This window comes from Pyrus communis, chromosome 2 (assembly GCF_963583255.1).
Source record: "Pyrus communis chromosome 2, drPyrComm1.1, whole genome shotgun sequence".
Classification (NCBI taxonomy): domain Eukaryota; kingdom Viridiplantae; phylum Streptophyta; class Magnoliopsida; order Rosales; family Rosaceae; genus Pyrus; species Pyrus communis.
The window spans coordinates 18,200,063-18,219,733 of record NC_084804.1 but is presented as its reverse complement, the minus strand read 5'-3'; the positions used below and the strand labels follow the sequence as shown (position 1 = coordinate 18,219,733).

Genomic DNA, 19,671 nt, shown 5'->3' with positions numbered 1-19,671 from the left:
CGCAAAAGCATTATAAGTGCTTTTAAATGCTTATTTAAAAGGAAAACTAATAAAAATGGTTTGAAAATTTTGAATTTTAACGATAAGTACAAGATAAAAGGTAAAATAAATAGTATCTTGAATGATTTTTTTTAGTATAAAAATATAATTTTTCGTTATAATAAATAGTACAAAGGGTTTTTTCTTTTTTTTGGTTAAAAGTGGCTTGTTTTTAAAAGCACTGCCAAATTATTAGGCAACGCCTTTACCTCTTCTGCTTTTTAGCGCCGCCGAGAGCTAACCAGTACAGTAGTATCCAACACTTCTCTGCGATTCTTCAAAATCCAAAAATGTCTTCTTTTTCGCTGCTGCAGACCTCTATCTCGTCGTCTTCCTCCGCTTTCTTCGCCAACCACAAATTCACATTCAATTCCAGGTACTAATTTTCCCACTCACAAACTCGTTTTTCCTTCCAATTTTCTCAGCCTCCAAACACATTTTAACACTCAATGTTTTCAGAGCTAATAATGCATCGCTTCCAGCAAAACCCATCAGCATCTGCAAATGCGTCGCCACTCCGCAGGCAGAGAAGACCGGTCTCTCTCTCAGTCTCTCCCCTCCCCCCCTTTTCTCTGAATCTATTCATTTAATGTGAAAAAGTCTAATTTTTTTGAATTTTTAATGTGAAGAGTACAAGACCCAGGTGTCCCGGAATGGGAACATAGCCAAACTTCAAGCTGGGTATCTTTTTCCAGAGGTTTGTGATGAATTTCACTTGCTGTGTTTGGGGCTTAGTGTTGGGTTTCTCAACTGGGTCTCTCAAATGTGGCATTGCCCTTTTGATTTACTTGTTCAATTGCTACTGCATCGATATATCTAACCTGCGTCTGTAATATGTTTATGAATAAAATGTTGGGTTTGCACACTTAAGAAAGACTAGTCGTTAAATTTTACTCTAGATGCTAAATGTTATTGCTTTGTGTGGGTTTTTTTATATTTTTTGACTGATTGCTGTACTATATTCATATATTGATTGCTGTTTCCCGGTTTGTTTGTGATTTTACATTACATCGAATTGTATAGGTTGCTAGAAGAAGGGCTGCACACTTGCAGAAGTACCCTGATGCACAAGTGATTAGCCTTGGGATTGGTGACACTACTGAGCCCATTCCAGAAGTTATAACCTCTGCCATGGCTAAGGTATCTTTTATTGTCACTTTTAATATTGTGTTATCCTAGACATGATTGAATCAAATGAAAAAGCCAATTTCGTTTTTTGGTTGATTGCATGTATGAATGTGTTGGGTTACAATTTTTTGGAAAAATTGTCTCTCAACAGAATGCAACAGAGGCAGCATACATGTCTGTACATGTGTAAAGTTATTCAAATGGCGATCAAGGAATGTAGCCATTTCCTCCTTAAATGGTTCTTGATGTTGCTTTGTTTCTGTCTCCAATGTGTTTCTATTTCTATGTGAAGCCCGCCTGTTTACATGTGTTTCTTTGAGGCGGTTAACGTCAACCTAACCAGCCTGAGCGTTAATGTGAAAGTACTCAAACAATAAACATGGGTTGCCTTTTTTAAGATTCTTGATCTCTTGTTATATGATTCATTTATCTTTACCTCTGCTAGCCAACTAAGTCAAGTTCATTGTTAGAGTAAACTGAGCTTGATTTTGGCTGAGTTGGAAGTGTTGAGACAGTCAAGTAGCCAACCTTTTGATTGAGCCAAACCAGGTAATCTAATCTAGTGACTGCCAATTATTCTCAGACCACATACAGTAGATGATCTTGGTCTCATATGTTATCCTTCGAAAATATAGGCTCTTTATCCAAACCAAGAAAAGTTCTTTTTCTACGAAAAGTGAAAATATTTATTTTAGTGGTACAGTAGCCATGCATTATGAGCAGCTTTATGTCAAGGATTTATACACATTCTAACACATCATTATATGTGTATTTACCTTACAAAAATAAAAAATAAAAAAATAAAAAATTTAAAAAAATAAAACAACAAAGTGTAACATATCGTTGTTTGGTATTTGTCTTTCTAAATCCATATTGTTTCTGATTTGCAGAGGGCACATGCTTTGTCTACCCTAGAGGGTTACAGTGGTTATGGAGCTGAACAAGGTGAAAAGGTATTTGGCCTTCTCTATAAGTTAGCTAGTTGACGAGTTTTTAAGTTATTCTATGCAATTATATCCTCCCATATATAATATTAGTAGTACTGAAGACTAAGCCAGATTGTTAATCTGTACAGCCACTAAGAGCTGCAATTGCTTCAACATTTTATGACAACCTTGGCATAGAGGAAGATGACATCTTTGTTTCTGATGGCGCAAAATGTGACATATCCCGCCTTCAGGTTTCATGCTTTCTATGTATCATGATTTTATGTTTTCATGTTAACTGATTCAGACTATAACCATGCTTATACGGGGTTTGCCTTGTTTCTAACATGGTAGGTTGTTTTTGGGTCTAATGTCACAATAGCAGTGCAAGATCCATCGTATCCGGTAAATTTTCATACTTATTCTTTAGTTGCCTGTTCATCTTGTCATGTCTCGTCTCTCTTGCTATTATTGTCATGTTAGGTAGGATTATTTTGCTATTTTTAATGTACACGATTACATTCTGAATAAAGATTTTTTGACAGAGATTGGGAAAAAGAAAGATCTATCATTCTTCTGTTAATGTTTAGTGTTCAAGTACTGTTTAAAACTTAGGAGAGTTTACTTTTCTTATTTGCAGGCTTATGTAGACTCAAGTGTTATTATGGGCCAGACTGGACAGTATCAGAAAGATGTTGAGAAGTTCGGAAATATTGAGTACATGAGGTGTACTCCTGAGAATGGATTCTTTCCTGATTTACGCACTGTTGCTCGAACAGATATCATATTTTTCTGCTCACCAAACAACCCGACTGGTTCTGCTGCAACAAGGGAGCAACTGACACAGCTGGTACAGTTTGCTAAGGATAATGGGTCAATCATAGTATACGATTCAGCATATGCCATGTATATGTCAGATGACAATCCACGCTCGATTTTTGAAATCCCTGGAGCCAAAGAGGTAATCTATAATTTGCATATTTGCAGGGCTCTTGATTCTTTGTTTTATTGACAATTTCTCTTTACCTGCTGAAAGTTTTGATAATATGGTAGAGAATAATGCTGTACACAGTTTTGTTTCTTGAAGTACGTCTCCACTATAAAAATTAGTCAGACTTGGCCCAGATTGGTTGGCTAAGCATATGTGCATTGTACTTTAGAAAATTCCTTCGTCTGTCATTTCACTTTTCATAATCTAATTTATGTATTATGTTTCTGTGTGGCCATTGCAGGTTGCGCTTGAGACATCATCGTTCAGTAAGTATGCTGGATTCACAGGAGTTCGTCTGGGGTGGACTGTTGTTCCAAAGCAGTTGCTCTTTTCAGATGGATTCCCTGTCGCCAAGGACTTCAACCGCATCGTTTGTACTTGCTTCAATGGTGCATCCAATATATCCCAAGCTGGTGGTCTTGCTTGCCTTTCACCAGAAGGCCTTAAGGTGTGTTCTTATGTGTTGTGATTCGATGGTAAAGTTTCAAATTTGAAATCCGCCTGCATTTGTTACAAGCTTTGGTTATATTTGTTTGATTTCTACTCCTTGTAGGCTATGCGTGAGGTGATTGGTTTCTACAAAGAAAATACAGAAATAATAGTGGAGACATTTGAATCTCTTGGCTTTAAGGTGTACGGTGGGAAGAATGCACCCTATGTGTGGGTGCACTTCCCTGGCCGAAGCTCATGGGATGTATTCAGCGAGATTCTTGAGAAGACTCATGTGGTCACCACACCTGGGAGTGGTTTCGGATTTGGAGGTGAAGGCTTCGTCAGGGTTAGCGCATTTGGTCACCGGAAAAATGTATTAGAAGCTTGCAAAAGGTTCAAGCAATTATACAAGTGAGCCAGAGTTTCTGCCTCGCGAGGCTAGTATCTGCTTCGCGAGGCTAGTATCTGCTGTCTGGTATATTTGATTCGAAGATAAAATCGACAGTTGCTCCGTTTATGTTCAATGTTGTGGATTCTATTTCTATATCTTAGGAAATGCAAATCATTTTTCAGATGCTGCAGAAATTGATTTATTTAGCATCATATACTTAAATTCGTTTCGATAATTAGCACAAGTAATTAACTTGTAATTAACACAACTAATAAACCGCACATTCCAAAATGTATCATTCGATTTCGAGCTTTTCAAGAAAGCCCCTAAGAAAATAACACTAGTGTTGTAAATACAAGATATTGGGCCGGCAACACTGAGAAACGACCCTGATATCTTTGTATCATATATTACCTTGATCTCCACTGCAAGAAAATGTGATGAAATAGTTAGTGGTGTAACCCAAAAAAACAAAAACAAAAGAAAACCAATGTTTCAGATCACACGAGTTTGCTTCTCAACCCCTCTTTGCTAAATTCTCACCTTATTGTTCAATTCAGCGGGAGCAGCACTCTTGTGCCTTTGTGGACATTATTGGTCATGGGTTGAGTTAGATGGCCGAAAATCGGCTTCTTTCCGTTTGTTATTCGAGGGACCAATGGTAGTAGAATTTTAGTTGAGAGATTATTACTCCAATTTAATTAAAGTTGAGAGACCATTGCTATAATTTACTCTTGTAAAAAAAATATACACTAATATGCATTTTTACACATGTGGTGAATTGCCTTAGTGGTTTCAATCCATTACGTTCCAGATTCAAACACTATCTCGTCTTTTAGTCTAGATTATTGTTGTAATAAAAAAGCAAAATAAAAAATGCATTTTTACGTATTATTAAAGAAATGAAAATAAATATTGAAATTTTGTAATGGCCTCACTCATTTTATTATCATAAGAAAATTAACGTTTTGATAACCCATATATTTTCACACTATATCCGTTTTTTTTTAAATGTGGTTCAAATTGGTTTCTAGCAAGAATCAGAAATGAATATTTCTAAACTGTAGTACTAAATGACACTGTATCTATTCTTTGTTGTTCTTTGTGTTTACTAATATGGTTAAACGAGACACATGAATGCTCTCCTAAAGTCCTCCTTTTAAGGACATGTGAGGTCTTCTTTCATATACATCCTTAGATTAACAGTTGATTAATCAATAACCTTATATTATCCCCATTACACCCTAACAAAATAATAATCTCAATTAAAAAAGAAATAGAAAAAAGAATTCACACGTGAAACCTCCTATGTCAAGCCGTCTTCTTCCCCTTCCAGTCTCTCTCCCCTCCATTCCTTATCTCTCCCTCATCTCCATGGCAGCGACAACATCTCTTCAACCAAGCCCAAAACATGGGCCCTCGCCGTTGAAAAGCAGGAAGCCAAATTGGAACATCAAGTCAAATACCATGAAGCCTCCTTTCATTGAGTTCCCAACTCTCTGCAACCGCTGCCACCATGGCCTAGAATAAGACATTGACCACCTCTACCGATTTGAATTGAATAGCCCAACCTTGCAGAGTAGCCCATGTGCCTGGTCCACAAGGACCAAGTGCTTTTGTAGACCATTTAGTGCAAGTGAACAACTGAGGAGCTTGATTGGAATTGGCTCGGCAACATGGAAGCAATTGGAAGGAACAAACCCCCCAGATGGGCATTTGAAGGCAGACGTGATTGTTCATTGGAGGAAGATGCGGTTGATTCACCTCTCCAGAGGTTTGTTCGGGGTGTAACAAGAAGAATTTAAGGTTATTGATTATTTCACTGTCAAATTAATCTAAGGGTTTTATGACAAAAGACCTCACATGTCCTCAAAATGGGGACCTTAGGCCATCTCCAATTGACCCGACCAAAGGATCATAGGGCTAAAAATAGCTCGAAATGACATGAAAACCGTCTCCAACCGAAGGCTAGGCCAAAGGGATTGTGGGGTCCACAGGCCAAAACCCCTAAATTAGGCGAGCAGGCTGGCCATTTCCAGCCAGCCAGCCCATTTGCCCTTTAACAGCTAACTGGCGTCAGAATGTCAAGCATGGATTTTTGGTAGGTGCAAGAATACCACGCTTTCTTCGTTATTGTGCTTTCTTTATGCCAAAGGGTGTTTCAATAGACCATTTTCTAACTCAAAACGAATTGCAATGGAAGATCAAAACAAGAAAGATGAAGGAGAAAAAGAAGTAATATGGAAAGTTACTATTTTAATATGGTAGTTTAATTTAATTAACCATATTAATTCAATTAAAATAATAAATTATTGAGGGGGTTATGTTTGGCCTATAGCTTTTTGGCCCCCTCGGTTGGAGATGAGTTTTTTGTCAAAGGACTATGTTTGGCCTATGACCTTTTGGTCCCCTCGGTTGGAGATGATATAAAATATAGCATGACATTGTTTATTACAATATATTTTTTTACAAGACTATAGAACTAAACATGACCATTTGATCCTCCTTTGATTGGAGATTACCTTAGAAGAGCATTACTGAACGAGACAAACCATTGCGATTTCGGGCCGGAAACAGAGTTGCACGCACCAAAAGTTTTGTTTGAAAATAGGGTTTTTATCACCAATGGTCCTTGAGATTGACCAAACTCATCATTTTGGTCCCTCACTTTCAAAAGCAATCAATGTCGTCCCTGACATTCACTACCACACATCAATTTAGCCCTTCTATTTAGATTCCGTCAATTATTCTGTTAGGTTGCATGTGGGACCCAGAAATCCAATAAAATGGTGACACATGGATTATATAAAAGAAGGATTTTTATCGCAAATGGTCCCTGACATTGATCAAACTCCTCATTTTGGTCCCTGACTTTCGCTATCGCACATCAATAAAGTCATTCCATTAAATTTTCGTCAATATTTTTTGTTAGTGTGCTATTGTAGTCCCACTAATCCAATCATATGGCACCAAGTGCATGAACTATAAGAAACTATTTTTTTTTAGAGTGAACCACGTGGCAGGCGGGGAGTTGGGGACCGGGGGACACAAAAACAGAGGTGGGCCCCTTAGGCACACCATTTAACATCAAAAACAATATTTTAACAAATATCCCCCTTTTTCGTGAAATTACAGAAATGTCCTCCCAATTCAAAATCCGTCAAAACATCGGGACGAGTTGGTACACAAGAGCTTTAGTGGTGGCATGGTGCCTTCATTTTCTTTTTGAGCATACCTAGATGAAGACGATGATGTCTTTTTTTTTTTTTTTTTTTTTTTTTTTAATAATTTCTTATGGTACTTTTAGTTTTAAATCTTAAAAAAAAAAAAAAATTTATAGTTAATCCATGTGGCATCATATGATTGGACCAATGAGACCATATTATTATACTAACAAAAAGTATTGATGAAATTTTAACGAAATGATTAATTGATGTGCGGTAGTGAAAGTTAAGGACTAAATTTATTGATTTTTGAAACTCAGGGACCAAAATGAGGAGTTTGATCAATGTTAGGGACCATTTGTGATAAAAACCCTTCTTTTGTGTAATCTATATGTCATCATTTTATTGGATTTGTGGGTCTCACATGCAAACTAACATAAATAGTTGACGGAATCTAAACAAAAGGACCAAATTGATGTGTGGTGGTGAATGTCAGGAACGACATTGATTGATTTTAAAAATGAGGAACCAAAATGATGAGTTTAGCCAATTTCAAGGATTATTGGTGATAAAAACCCTTGAAAATAGAATTGCCACGTGCCAAACTTCAGTGGTTGTGATTGATGCTGACCTGGTGTCCCAGGGTATGAAAAGTTATTCTCCAACAAGCAGCCCGCCTCCCTCTTTTCCCCCTTCTTTCCTCTTCCTCTGGTTCCCTGCCTCACCATCTCTTTTGCTGCTGCCTTTCTTCTTCTTCCCTCTTCAGCTCTTCACTTCCAAATCCCACAGCAGTCTTGGAGTTTGAGGCTTTTTCTCTGTTGGGTTTTCTTCCAGTAGCTCAAAGCTCCAAAAGGTATTCCCTTTTCAGATTCTTCTCTCCCAATTTCTTTCGGGTTAATGTCGATTTTCTTATGCTGTTTGCAGTGGTGCTGTTTAGGGTTGAACTATTTAGTTTCAGCGATTCATTACACGTACAGTTAATAGTTGCGTTTTATATTCGTTTTTTGATAATTTGGTTGTTTAATTCCTAAATTCGATTTCGTTACAAAATAAATCAAAATTTTGTACTACTATCTGATTGATTAATACACCATGATTAATTGGGCAATATCGTGCGGCTTAAAGACTTTCGGATGTGTTTGCCGGCATTGTTGTACTCTGAATAAATCTGATCACATTTCAGTGGTCCTAAGCTAGAAGGTCATAGTTCGTAGCATATAATGGAAAGGTTCGCAGATACTTGTCAATTATCCGAAGCTGGATATTTTGGTCTTTAAGCTTAGTGTCTTTTTGTTTGTGTAGCATCTGCTTCGAAGGCTTCAACTTTAATGTCTGATAATATCTGTATGTGTTATTATTCGTCACCGATTGACAAGAACTGAGATTAAAGAAACCATCCTTCAAACTGTAGAGATGGGGCAGGTTATAAATTCAGGCGAAATGAAACTTAGAAATATATAGTCTCGTGATTTGTGTCTAAAAACATAATAAAAGGGTATTAGATCGATCCATGATAATAATAAGATTGTTACTGATGTGGTTATTTGTTATCTCATTTCTCAAAGTTTTAAGTCTCTTTGATGAAACATTGTCTTTCTCACTCAGGGGTTCACCATGAACAACCTCTCCGCTTTCAAAGCCCTGGACTCCAGTCCACTCTCCAGCCCTCGCTCCTTTGGGCCCCACAACCACATACCTATTCTCCTCCAGCGCCCGAGGAATGCTGTCTTATGCTCAGTGAAACAATCAATTGCCACCCCTTCACCTCTAAGTGTTGATAGTTCCCCTAACCAGGGGCTTAATCGAATTGAATCACTAACCCAGGTTTCGGGGGTGTTGGGCTGCCAATGGGGTGATGAAGGTAAAGGAAAACTTGTTGACATCTTGGCCCAGCACTTTGACATCGTTGCTCGTTGTCAGGTAACAGAAAACTCGCACTGCCATAGCCAAATTTTGCAGTTTTCTCATGGGTTTTATTATCTTTACAGGGTGGAGCTAATGCTGGACACACCATTTACAATGCAGAGGGAAAGAAGTTTGCACTTCACCTTGTTCCGTCGGGTATTCTTAATGAAGAAACTCTTTGTGTTATTGGGAATGGAGTTGTGGTGCATCTTCCAGGGCTCTTTAAAGAGATTGATGGCCTTGAATCTAATGGAGTCTCCTGCAAGGGAAGGATATTGGTCTCTGATCGTGCTCACCTGTTATTTGATTTCCACCAAGTAGTGGATGGACTTCGAGAATCTGAGCTTGCTAAATCATTCATTGGCACTACCAAGAGGGGCATTGGACCATGTTACTCTAACAAGGTTAACCGAAATGGTATTCGAGTGAGTGACTTGAGGTACATGGATACTTTTCCTCAGAAGCTAGATCTTCTATTATCAGATGCTGCATCAAGATTCCAAGGTTTTGAGTATGGCCCCCATGTGCTCAAAGAAGAAGTCGAAAATTACAAGAGATTTGCTGAGAGATTGGAACCCTTCATTGCGGATACTGTGCTTGTCGTGAATGAAGCCATCTCTGAGCAGAAAAAGATTTTGGTCGAAGGTGGTCAGGCAACAATGTTGGATATTGACTTTGGAACTTACCCCTTTGTAACATCCTCTAGCCCATCAGCCGGTGGGATTTGCACTGGTCTCGGAATTGCTCCCAGAGTTTTAGGTGATCTGGTTGGAGTGGTAAGTAGATGTTAATCTTTTAGTTGCAGAATTGATTTTCATTTGATAGTGTGGGAGTGGCTTGTACCCATCAGTGTGGGTTTCTCTCAAACTAATTCTATTTTTGTATATAGTTTTATTTTTTTCGGGTGACGGTATACAGGTTTTTTACATTATTGTTTCTAGTTTTTGTTTTTTTTTTTCTTGCCTATATATTTGCTTCACCAATGAAATAGTACAATGGCCAATCGAGATGGTGAGGTAGAGTTGCTAACTTGAATTTCGCCTGTGCAGGTGAAAGCGTACACTACAAGAGTTGGTTCTGGTCCCTTTCCCACAGAAATCTTGGGTCAAGGGGGTGATCTTCTTAGGTTTGCTGGTCAGGAGTTTGGCACAACAACTGGCCGCCCTCGTCGTTGTGGTTGGCTTGATATAGCAGCTCTGAAGTATTGCTGTCAGATTAATGGCTTTTCTTCTCTCAATCTCACCAAACTTGATGTTTTGTCTGATCTTCCTGAAATTCAGTTGGGTGTTGCCTACAAACAGATTGATGGTACACCAGTCAAATCATTCCCTGCAGACCTTCTTGATCTGGAGCAAATAAAGGCATGCCGCCGCCACTCGTCTCTATTTGGATGTTATGTTTTTACTGAATTTTCAGTTGGATAGTTGATGCTGATTTTGTTTTTGATACCTAATGTTCATGGTTAACTCCTGTTGAACTTTATTGCTTTTCTATGTTCAGGTGGACTACGAAGTATTGCCCGGATGGAAGTCAGATATTTCTTCAGTCAGAAACTACTCTGACCTTCCGAAGGCTGCACGTCAGTACGTGGAAAGGGTAGAAGAACTTGTTGGTGTACCCGTCCATTACATTGGTGTCGGGCCTGGACGCGATGCACTCATTTACAAATGATGTCCATGGTATTTCCTTGAGATTCCAGATGATTTTCAGACCGTCACAAGTACTACGAAGCTGCAAGTGCTGGAGGAATTTACCTTCTATGTTGGGAGATTTTCACTTTTACTTTTCGGATTAGAACTAATATTTCAAGGTTGTGAGCTTGATTAACACATTATCCACCCGAGGCGACGTGAAGTCTACGTTGTGTTTAGCCATTGGGAGAATTTTGTTTCAGTACCATTGCTGCTTGTAATGGCATCGGGTAGGAAGTTCTTACCAATAATTTGAAGTTTGAAGAGTACTGGGGTTTGTCTTTGTTTTCGTTTGGATCCGTTTCGATGAAATACAATATTTCAAATTGCAACATATTTTCCAATCCTATAAGTACCATTTGCGATACCTTGAATTCAAATACAACAAAGCCAACTGTACAGCCATATACAGGGTACGGCAACCCAAACTGGAAGATGAAGCAGACACAATGTTCATGGAGTAAGGCAAGCTAGCAACTTTCCGCAGACTTGCCGTAGCTCGGCCGAAGCATCTGTCAAAGCTATACTCGACAGTATAGATCTTGCTTCTATTAATCTTGCTGATATACTTACTACGATTGCATCATCACTGGCCATTAGAGACCCCATTAGCTTTGCACCTGCCATCTTTTCCTGAAGAACATAGGTTTCCGATCGGTATTCGAAGATCATTAATACTCAGACAAAGACAGTAACTAAAAAATTAAAACTGTGTCCAATACCTTCTCCGACCCTTTTCTAAGTGCTTTTAATGAGACTTCAAGAAGATCAGTTGAGTAAGGAAGAATTGCAGATTTCAAATGGTACACCGATGAAAAGAGAACCTCAACGCATGCAGCTCGGATCTCCGGGTTCGTCATCACCTGAAGTATTTGACACCACATGCAAGAATGAAGTCAGGCAGAGCACGATATTAAGAGCCACATACTCACAAATCTGAAAGCAGTGAATAATCAAAATACCTTAACAGAATGGATGAGACATGGAATAGTTTTTCGAGCAAAAGGTTTTCTTCCAGAGTCCAGTATCTTTTGGCAAGCACTAATGAGAACATTTGCCATGCACATATAGAACGAGAGTGGAGCTGGCCCCTCACTTGTGCATTTCACATCATCCAAGTCAGATGATACGGCAGGTTGGTTGCTATCTTGTATAAGTTTATTGATAACATAGGTGAGGGAAGAGTCTCTTGATGCAGCATCTCCTGTATATAAAAGTCACATGTGCCCAACTCAGAAAAATTTAAGCTCAGACTGAGGATAACATAGCAACCAAAATTACGCAATAGCAAAGTTACCTTTCTTCCCAACGATGCTAAATGAATCTGGATCTTGCAGTTCAGCACATATCATAAGTGCGAGGCAATCAATGCAACCATGCTGTGCTTTGGAAACTGCCGGAAAACGAACCTTACCCCAATCAATTTTAACAAATGGAAACAAAATTTCTTAGTGTTTGAAATCTTTACTTGTTACACACCTTCATCCCCATCACCAGAAGACCATAATAGCATTGTCTCCAATGTCTGTCTGATTTTGAGCATAACAGGATGAGAAAGTGAATCCCTGCCTCTGACCTGTCAACGATAAGAACCTTAATTAGCTCAATCGCGATGTGAATAAAAACAGTTGATGCCTAGGATTGTGGCAGAAGAATAAAGCACAAACTCTTAAAGGCATGAGATAATGGCAACCGAGATGTTGGTCTTGAAGGATAATTACCACAAGAGAAGTACAAACTGAAAATAAGCACGCCTTAATCTTTAGTATATCCCGAGAACTTGCAGCAATTTCTAGCTGGGAGCTGACAATTGGAATTAGCACCTACAGTTTCAAATGGTAGGTACAGATTAAAATGATTGGTATTTTGTCTAGTACAGCATATATATAGAAGCACAATCAACAAAAAATTAGAAAGCAATAACCCATTATGACACACAACTGGTTCATGTTCATACACAAAGTTTCATAAGAAATCAACTTCGCAACTTCCACGATGAATGGGGGTAGGTTTTAATTTGTAACTGCTACCACAAAAAAGATGCGGAGGTATTGGTGAAATCTTTATGGAAAATAAAATGCAAGCTGATGAGCAAGCACTTTGGAATAATTCTTCAGCAATGAAAATGGATATAACCCAAATTACACATCAATGATGAAAATTCAGAGGATCCAAAATCATAGAACCTTTTTTTTCATAAAAGAACATGGATATTGGATACTTAAATGGATCTAAAACTGGGCACATCCAACTATGTGCATAACCAAAGTTACTTCCTAGTTAAAGTGACATAAGTTCCCAAACTTTGACTAATTACAAGAAACAACAATAAGCTTCTTTTATGGTCAGTATGGAAGTCAAACATGCACATCATCACATAACCAAGTTCCAAGCATTAAAAAAATAAAATTCCATGAAGGACAAATCAGTCTCCAATAAGGAAAGATGCAGTTATAAGAAAGATACGGTAAAAGTCACTATTGTATACTTCGGGATGAATACGCCCACAGAGCTCAGCCGCAAGTTTCCGTACATCATTGAATTCAAACTCACAAAATGTCCTGAAATAAAAATAAAATAACCAGAAAAAAAGCCATCAGATTCCATTTGTACAACTGAATATTTATGATGGTCATGTTGACAGATTTACCTTTTCAGAAGAAGAGCAGTCACACAATCCTGATTGATAGTATTGATATCTCCACAGTCTGAAATCAAACAGAAACCAGAAATAGGTTAAAACTAGAAGTGCAGTTCCTCTAGAGAATTTTTAAAGATGTCTGACAAAAATCATGCAGTTATTGGAGAAATAGTGATTATTTTTTTGACATAACTGAATATTGAAATGTAGTCATGGGTAAACAGATCCCTAGTGAATACCGACTAGCACATCCTCTCCTTATTATCATGAGAAGAGTGGGCTAATACAAAATTGAGTTTCACTTCCAGTCATGAGAGAGAGAGACAGAGAGAGAGAGAGAGAGAGAGAGAGAGAGAGAGAGAGAGAGAGTACCGTGAAAATTGCCTTGATTGAAAAGTTGTCCATAAATGATAGGTGAATTAAGGTCATTAAATACCCTCAGTGGAAGCATCCTAATTATGAGTAGCGGGCAAAGGTGTTCAAAAAGGGTCTGCTGCATGTTTTCAGAGTCATCACTTTTATAGGTCTGGCACTCCCGTCCAGAAAAGCTGTTTCCATCAAACCTGAAAGAGGAAACGGGCAGAAAATTAAAAAAGTTTAACCACAGCATAGAAAGCCAAATAAAAGTCTTGGATATGCTGAAAATAAAGAGAGAGACGGGGATAATCCAGGAAACCTCCAATTCATACAATCAGACAACTTCTTTGCTTTAAGGTAAAAAAAGAACATGTTTTTAATTTTTGAATGAAGAACATGTTCATTTTGCCATCCTGTACTTTTCTGGACTATGCTTAATCGTAAAATGATAGATATGACACGGAAATGACGGACATGCTGGCCCAGGAAGAGACATTAAGAACACCCTGGCAAATGTCAGAGACAACTTTACCAGTGTTTTTCAGGGAATATGTTCTTTGAAAAAAAAAAAAAAAAAACAGTGGAAACCCAAAATTACCCTCCAAATGCCCAAATGCCCAAATGCCATAGAAAAGTATGGAATGGCAACTAATAAACTCACAACATTATGTAATTTTCCTGCAACTACTGGCCATTTATCTCATAGAACTATAAAAGGGGGATTGTTACCAGCCAGTAACATGAATCTAGATTAGGATTATTCCCACTACCTAGCTCACAATGACAGTTGGTTGAATGAAACAGGCTCATACATATCATCATTAGGTACTAGTATAAACTACTGCGGGTCAACTATTAACAAGGATATGGGACTGCTATAGATTTGATATACGTTGTATAACATAATGTACTTACTCTTTCCGTTGTTTAGCATGCAATAGAACACAAGAGAGAACGGCATCAGCAGCTTCTGCCAAGTGCTCACTTATAAAACTCAAAAACTTCACCATTGTTGCATTTGATGGCTCTGCAAACATCTTCTCAATCAATGGACCAATCAAGAGGTCCCAGCTTTGAACCTTTGGTAATGAAATTGTAAACAAAAAGATCATCAAGTCAAAAAAAACATCAAGAAGCAAGCCAGAGTTTAATTTTGAAAACCTTGAAAAGACAAAAGTTTACTATGAAAAATTCATCTTACACTTTTAGACCACTCTGGGATCAGCCTAAGCACTCGTTCACTCTCCAGTTTTGATCCTGAAACTTGCAAAATGAAGAGCCCAAATTGGAAATGTTAGCATATAACAGTTACATTAATCAAGTGTAATACGTTTCATGTTTCTATGTCAACAAATATAATTGTATTAGCGTCAATGTGGGTAGACTACAACTACATAATAGAAGAATGATATTGTTGCTTGTCATGTTGTAATGCATTTGAGCATTACTGTTTGATATCAAGTTATCAACACATACATAATTAAAGAACGGTGGGTAAAAGACAAATGAAAAAATTTTGGTCATGCATTTCAAGGGAAAAATACAAAAACAACTTCGGCATAGAATAGAATATCTGCCAAGTGGTCACATTGAAACAGATCCTCACCTACATCCCCTGCAGTGTTCTGAAGATTTACGTTTTGGCTGAGGCTGCTGCAAGCAAGAATAATTAATAAAAGTGTTCAGAAGTAGAAGCTTTAACTCAATACACGTTTCTCTGTATATAAAAAACTCAAAAGACATTCTCTAACCCAAACCCAAAGAGCAAAAAAGTTTCTAACAAACATTTTCATAACAAGATAAACATCTTAAACTTTGAGAACATGAGGGAAACAACAATGAATGGGAAAGGAAAATACCTAAGACAGTCGAGCAGTAAACATATAACCTCAGCATTCTGGCTATGATATTTTAGTACCCCAACACAGGCATCACTTGCAGTTGATTGCAATCTTTCATCCGATGAATAAACTAGATGAACTAAAGCAGGCAAAACTAATGAAGGGTCTGCAACAAAAGGCAGGTATATTTCATCAATGAAAAGTACTAAATCAAATTTCAATCTTAAGATTCTTAACTGAAAATAATATTTGCCCAAAGAAGATGACCATATACAATCCTTTGCAAGATCTTATTGTTTTTACTCAAAGACTGAAGCATAACCGGCTTGTATGTAACATGTTTCTGGTCTTATGATCCTAACGATTAAAATTGTTACTAATTATTAAATTCTGAAACACCAAAATTTACATAAAGATAATCTGGAGAATTTCAAACAAGATTTGGCATAAAACAATTCAAACTGTCAAACGAACCAATCATTGTAAGCAAAGTAGATGCTTGTTTTCGAATGGCAATTTCTTCATCTTCAAGTCGCTCAATCAAGTGGTTTGCAATATCTTGCCTGCAAATATCACAGGGAAAAGATACGGAAAGGTGGAATGGTGAAAACACCATAATATTACAAAACAATAAATGCTACTGGAGCATTTTGTATACCATGATAACTGGGGAAGTATGTCATTTGAATCTGATGACATGCGAATGAGTTCTGACACAACATCAAGGGCATTCCCCCTCTGTTGAACATTTCCACAAGCAAGGCGTTCTAGAACTTCTTTAATGCAACGGTTGTCTCTGCTCCTGTTGGGCCATTAATGCCAAGTTAACAACAGGTACAAAACAAAACTAAAAAAAATACAGATCATAAATTTGATTTACATTTCCAAGAAACAAAAGAAACTTAATTGAAGGAAGAAAAATACATCAAACAGTATTCAGCTATCAGCATAACAACAGCTCTAGCTGTGCCGTCCCGTTCATCTAAAAGATGAATCAGCAATGGTAGCATAGCATCCACCTCACCAGAGTCAGTGAGACTACTTCCAGATAGTTTTGGCTTAAAAATGACTGCTTTGAATATACAAACAACCCCATCTATCACATCATCATCAGCAGAATGAAGCTTCAAAGAAGAATAAATGTTGATGTCAGTAAGATGACAGAAGAACAATGGCCTTCCAAAAAGAACTCTAATACTGTGGCTAGACACAAATTGATTTAAAAAATAAGTGATGATTAAGTCACCTAACTGTACCAATAATGCCAAGATTGGATGCAACCATAAGACCATTAATATCAAGATTGGATGCAAGCATTAGTACCTGTGGTAGAAGAACCTGTGATATCCTCATCCCATATTCTGACACTATGCTCTCAAATTTCTTGCTGTCAAGACGCCCCAATAGAAGGCATAGACAATTCAGGAAAAACTTTCTGGTCTCTGCACCACCATCCTTATTCTCACTGGGCCCTCCTGAATAATTATCTGTATAAAACTGCATATATATTTTGTATAAAAAACTAAATGATTCCATCAAGTACAAGCAAATAAAAAGTTGCATAAAAAAAATTGTTCAACACCCAAAAGTGGAAGAAATCATGGTCCAGAATCAGAATTTAAAGATATAGAGTTAAGTTACAAGATTTATTATTATTTACTATTTAGCAATTTAAAAATGATCACATAGTCCAAGATCAACCTGTATGCCGTCCAGAATCAGAATTTACAGATATACAGTTAAGTTACGAGATTTATTATTATTTACTATTTAGCAATTTAAAAATGATCATATAGTCCAAGATCAACCTGTATGCCTGCTAAGTATTGGTCCAACAATTCTTTGTAATGCTGAGAAAACTTCTGATCTTCCAAGTGCATTAACATGCCATAATGCTTCCAACAAGAATACAGTAGCAATGCTCCAGTTTTGACAACCTTCGAACCTGTCTTTCATGTTACAAACAAGTAAAGCACGACCTTTGGAAATTAGAAACCATAATGTGTGATATTTAATAAAGAATGGGTAAAGGACCTGCCTCAACTTCCAAGTGACGATAATGTCCTTTTATCTCCTGCAACCACTTAAGAACTTGCTCCAATCCTTTGGCATGTAATGGTCGGCTTTTTCTGCTCCACTGCAGAGTAGGGTCACAAAGTAATAAGGTTCATGTTTGAAGCAAGTGACATACAATACAGAAATAGACATGAATATGTGAGTTTTCTTTCTAGATTGAACGATAAGATTCGATATTAGATTATATGAACTGCTGATAGAAATGTCTTCTAGTTATTAACTTTTACAACTAACGGTTATATAGAGATGGAGATGCTAATTATTTGACTTATTTTGGAAAATAGCATCACAACCACAAGGCTCCCACCTGACCTGTCCAACATCCCAATAATTACCTACTACAAACACTCCTGCACAAGTCCATGGGCAACCATTTTAAAATAAACATAGGACAGGTTAAACCCAAAATGCAGTTGAGAGGAACTTACAGCGAGGAGTTTCTGCACTAGCCGAATAAGTTCCTCTAAATGATCCCATAGGATATTCTCCATTTCCATGTTTGAAGCTACTATAGATTCGGAAGCTGGTTTTGATTTCTTTTTGCCGCTATCACTGGACACTAAAGTAACAGGTCGCTTTGGTGCATTTGAATCCGACAATTTCGGTCTGTTACTTGGAATCTGAGCTTTTTTGGTCAATGCTTCTGTGAGAGCTAAAAAACAATCAGCAGCAGACACAGCAAGGCGAGATGGCAGTTCATATCCATCCTGCAAAGTGCTACCAAAACAAGAGGTCGAAAATACGACCAAATATAATCAATACATAAGCATTGTATTTATTGTCATTTGTCACCTAAAGTATAAAAATTGTATTCCTAATCTTGTTATACAAGACATTGCAATAATTTTGAACACACTGTGCATTTTATTCCAAACCTTATAAATCTGAATATGACAAGTAATTCCAATTATAAGCATAAAGCAAACACCACATAAACACTGCATCCAATTGGCTTCAACTTTATCACGTACCTGCCCTTGCGTACAACATGCGAGAGATGCGGAATACACGAAGAGAGTATCTTTACCAAATCACCGTACCGCTCCCTTATACCTGTCATTCGAAGCAGTAAATACTCAAATTTCCGTTATTAAAGATAATTAAAGCAACGGCTTTCTAACTATTTTCACTTCAACAACTTCACATTTGGCTTTGTTACCATTCATGGGAAATTGGGTCACTGCGGTCTCGTAGTCCAGAAGAGCACGCACAAGAGTACACCAGCCAAGCACCATAAAGCGATCATCTTTCGTCGAAACAATTTTCGCCAGTCCTGCCACAATAGCTTGGAAGATAAAATCGTCCTGAAATAGCCAATTCAAAAGCACCATAGCTTGCCTGCCGCGCTTCGTGTCCTTGCAGCTCAATGACTGAATTTAGAAAATAACACCAATAATTTAAAGAAATTTGAAAAGAAAAACAAAACCCAGAAACAATTGCATTGTGATCGAATGAAAAAATGCAAAGAAAAAGTGAAATTGCGTACATTTTCGAGCATGGGGACTAGAATTTCATGGAGGGGCTCGTTCCTCTGAGCAGCGTCGTTTAGGTACTTGTGCAGGAAGCGGAGGGCGTCGTCGAGAGAGACCGAAACGGAGATGTGAGGGGCTGAGCTGAGGGGCGGATGGGAGAGTCGAGAAACGGCGTCGTGGAGCTTTCTGGGGCGGGCAGAGAGCAGAGCGGTCATTGCTCTGCCGAGCGTCACTGACATCATTGACGCCGAGAGAGATTCCGACGAGTCCGAGGAGTCGGATTTCCATAGCAACTGTTGCGTTTGTTCCATTTGGATTGGTTGGATTGAGAAATTGGAGAAATTGAGTTTTGTAGGCTTTTTGGTGTTGCTGTTTCAAAAACCTAACTTTTGAGTTTAAGAAAACTGAATTGGAATTACACCTGGTTTGGTGCTGAGCTAATTCTGAAAAAAATTGGTATAAAAAAAGTTGGGAGCTATTTTTGTGTTTGGTAAATATTCAGTTTCAGCTTTTTTTTATACACTATGTTTGGGTGAAGAAATTTAAGATTACTAAGGAATTTAAAAATGACGGAAATTGAAATGACGAGATTTTATTTTCTATAATTTGTAAATTTT

At 37.8% G+C, this 19,671-nt stretch overlaps 3 protein-coding genes across 7 annotated transcripts; 2 read left to right on the top strand and 1 right to left on the bottom strand.

The window, feature by feature from the left end:
* The first annotated feature begins 240 nt into the window (after positions 1–240).
* LOC137726000 (LL-diaminopimelate aminotransferase, chloroplastic-like) lies at positions 241–4,596 on the top strand. Of its 2 annotated transcripts, XM_068464851.1 has the most exons (11): positions 241–415; positions 499–575; positions 669–736; positions 1,063–1,179; positions 2,058–2,120; positions 2,243–2,347; positions 2,448–2,498; positions 2,734–3,054; positions 3,326–3,532; positions 3,638–3,953; positions 4,468–4,596. In XM_068464851.1, exons 1-10 carry the CDS (start codon positions 330–332, stop codon positions 3,929–3,931), a joined length of 1,389 nt encoding a protein of 462 aa, XP_068320952.1. In that variant the 5' UTR covers positions 241–329; the 3' UTR covers positions 3,932–3,953; positions 4,468–4,596. The 2 variants fall into 2 exon arrangements, with proteins under 2 accessions (XP_068320952.1, XP_068320953.1); XM_068464852.1 differs by lacking the exon at positions 4,468–4,596 and having other exon boundaries at positions 3,638–4,088.
* A 3,144-nt stretch (positions 4,597–7,740) lies between these two features.
* Positions 7,741–11,003, top strand: LOC137724562 (adenylosuccinate synthetase 2, chloroplastic-like). Its single transcript, XM_068463326.1, has 5 exons — positions 7,741–7,924; positions 8,677–8,991; positions 9,060–9,752; positions 10,026–10,337; positions 10,477–11,003. The coding sequence occupies exons 2-5, from the start codon at positions 8,686–8,688 to the stop codon at positions 10,645–10,647; spliced, it is 1,482 nt and encodes a 493-aa protein (XP_068319427.1). The 5' UTR covers positions 7,741–7,924; positions 8,677–8,685; the 3' UTR covers positions 10,648–11,003.
* LOC137724561 (uncharacterized) lies at positions 10,969–19,440 on the bottom strand. Of its 4 annotated transcripts, none has more exons than XM_068463322.1 (23): positions 19,069–19,440; positions 18,742–18,952; positions 18,554–18,635; positions 18,011–18,299; positions 17,541–17,643; positions 17,315–17,451; positions 16,830–17,003; positions 16,431–16,630; positions 16,165–16,308; positions 15,981–16,069; positions 15,525–15,672; positions 15,272–15,318; positions 14,867–14,928; positions 14,581–14,744; positions 13,681–13,871; positions 13,318–13,375; positions 13,156–13,228; positions 12,389–12,490; positions 12,147–12,243; positions 11,965–12,060; positions 11,630–11,871; positions 11,390–11,530; positions 10,969–11,300 (listed from the first exon to the last, which is right to left on the bottom strand). In XM_068463322.1, the coding sequence occupies exons 1-23, from the start codon at positions 19,363–19,365 to the stop codon at positions 11,121–11,123; spliced, it is 3,327 nt and encodes a 1,108-aa protein (XP_068319423.1). In that variant the 5' UTR covers positions 19,366–19,440; the 3' UTR covers positions 10,969–11,120. The 4 variants fall into 4 exon arrangements, with proteins under 4 accessions (XP_068319423.1, XP_068319425.1, XP_068319424.1 ...); XM_068463324.1 differs by having other exon boundaries at positions 14,867–14,922; XM_068463323.1 differs by having other exon boundaries at positions 15,272–15,315.
* Positions 19,441–19,671: the final 231 nt, after the last annotated feature.

Excerpts from the sequence above, each read along its gene's own strand:
- LOC137726000 (XM_068464851.1), top strand. The coding sequence starts at position 330 with ATGTCTTCTTTTTCGCTGCTGCAGACCTCTATCTCGTCGTCTTCCTCC. Across the intron at positions 576-668 it reads TCCGCAGGCAGAGAAGACCG|AGTACAAGACCCAGGTGTCC; the intron begins GTCTCTCTCTCA and ends TTTAATGTGAAG. Across the intron at positions 2,121-2,242 it reads GAGCTGAACAAGGTGAAAAG|CCACTAAGAGCTGCAATTGC; the intron begins GTATTTGGCCTT and ends TAATCTGTACAG.
- LOC137724562 (XM_068463326.1), top strand. The coding sequence starts at position 8,686 with ATGAACAACCTCTCCGCTTTCAAAGCCCTGGACTCCAGTCCACTCTCC. Across the intron at positions 8,992-9,059 it reads ACATCGTTGCTCGTTGTCAG|GGTGGAGCTAATGCTGGACA; the intron begins GTAACAGAAAAC and ends TTATCTTTACAG. Across the intron at positions 9,753-10,025 it reads TAGGTGATCTGGTTGGAGTG|GTGAAAGCGTACACTACAAG; the intron begins GTAAGTAGATGT and ends TCGCCTGTGCAG.
- LOC137724561 (XM_068463322.1), bottom strand. The coding sequence starts at position 19,365 with ATGGAACAAACGCAACAGTTGCTATGGAAATCCGACTCCTCGGACTCG. Across the intron at positions 15,673-15,980 it reads TACTTTGCTTACAATGATTG|ACCCTTCATTAGTTTTGCCT; the intron begins GTTCGTTTGACA and ends CTTTTGTTGCAG. Across the intron at positions 13,872-14,580 it reads CATGCTAAACAACGGAAAGA|GTTTGATGGAAACAGCTTTT; the intron begins GTAAGTACATTA and ends TTCCTCTTTCAG.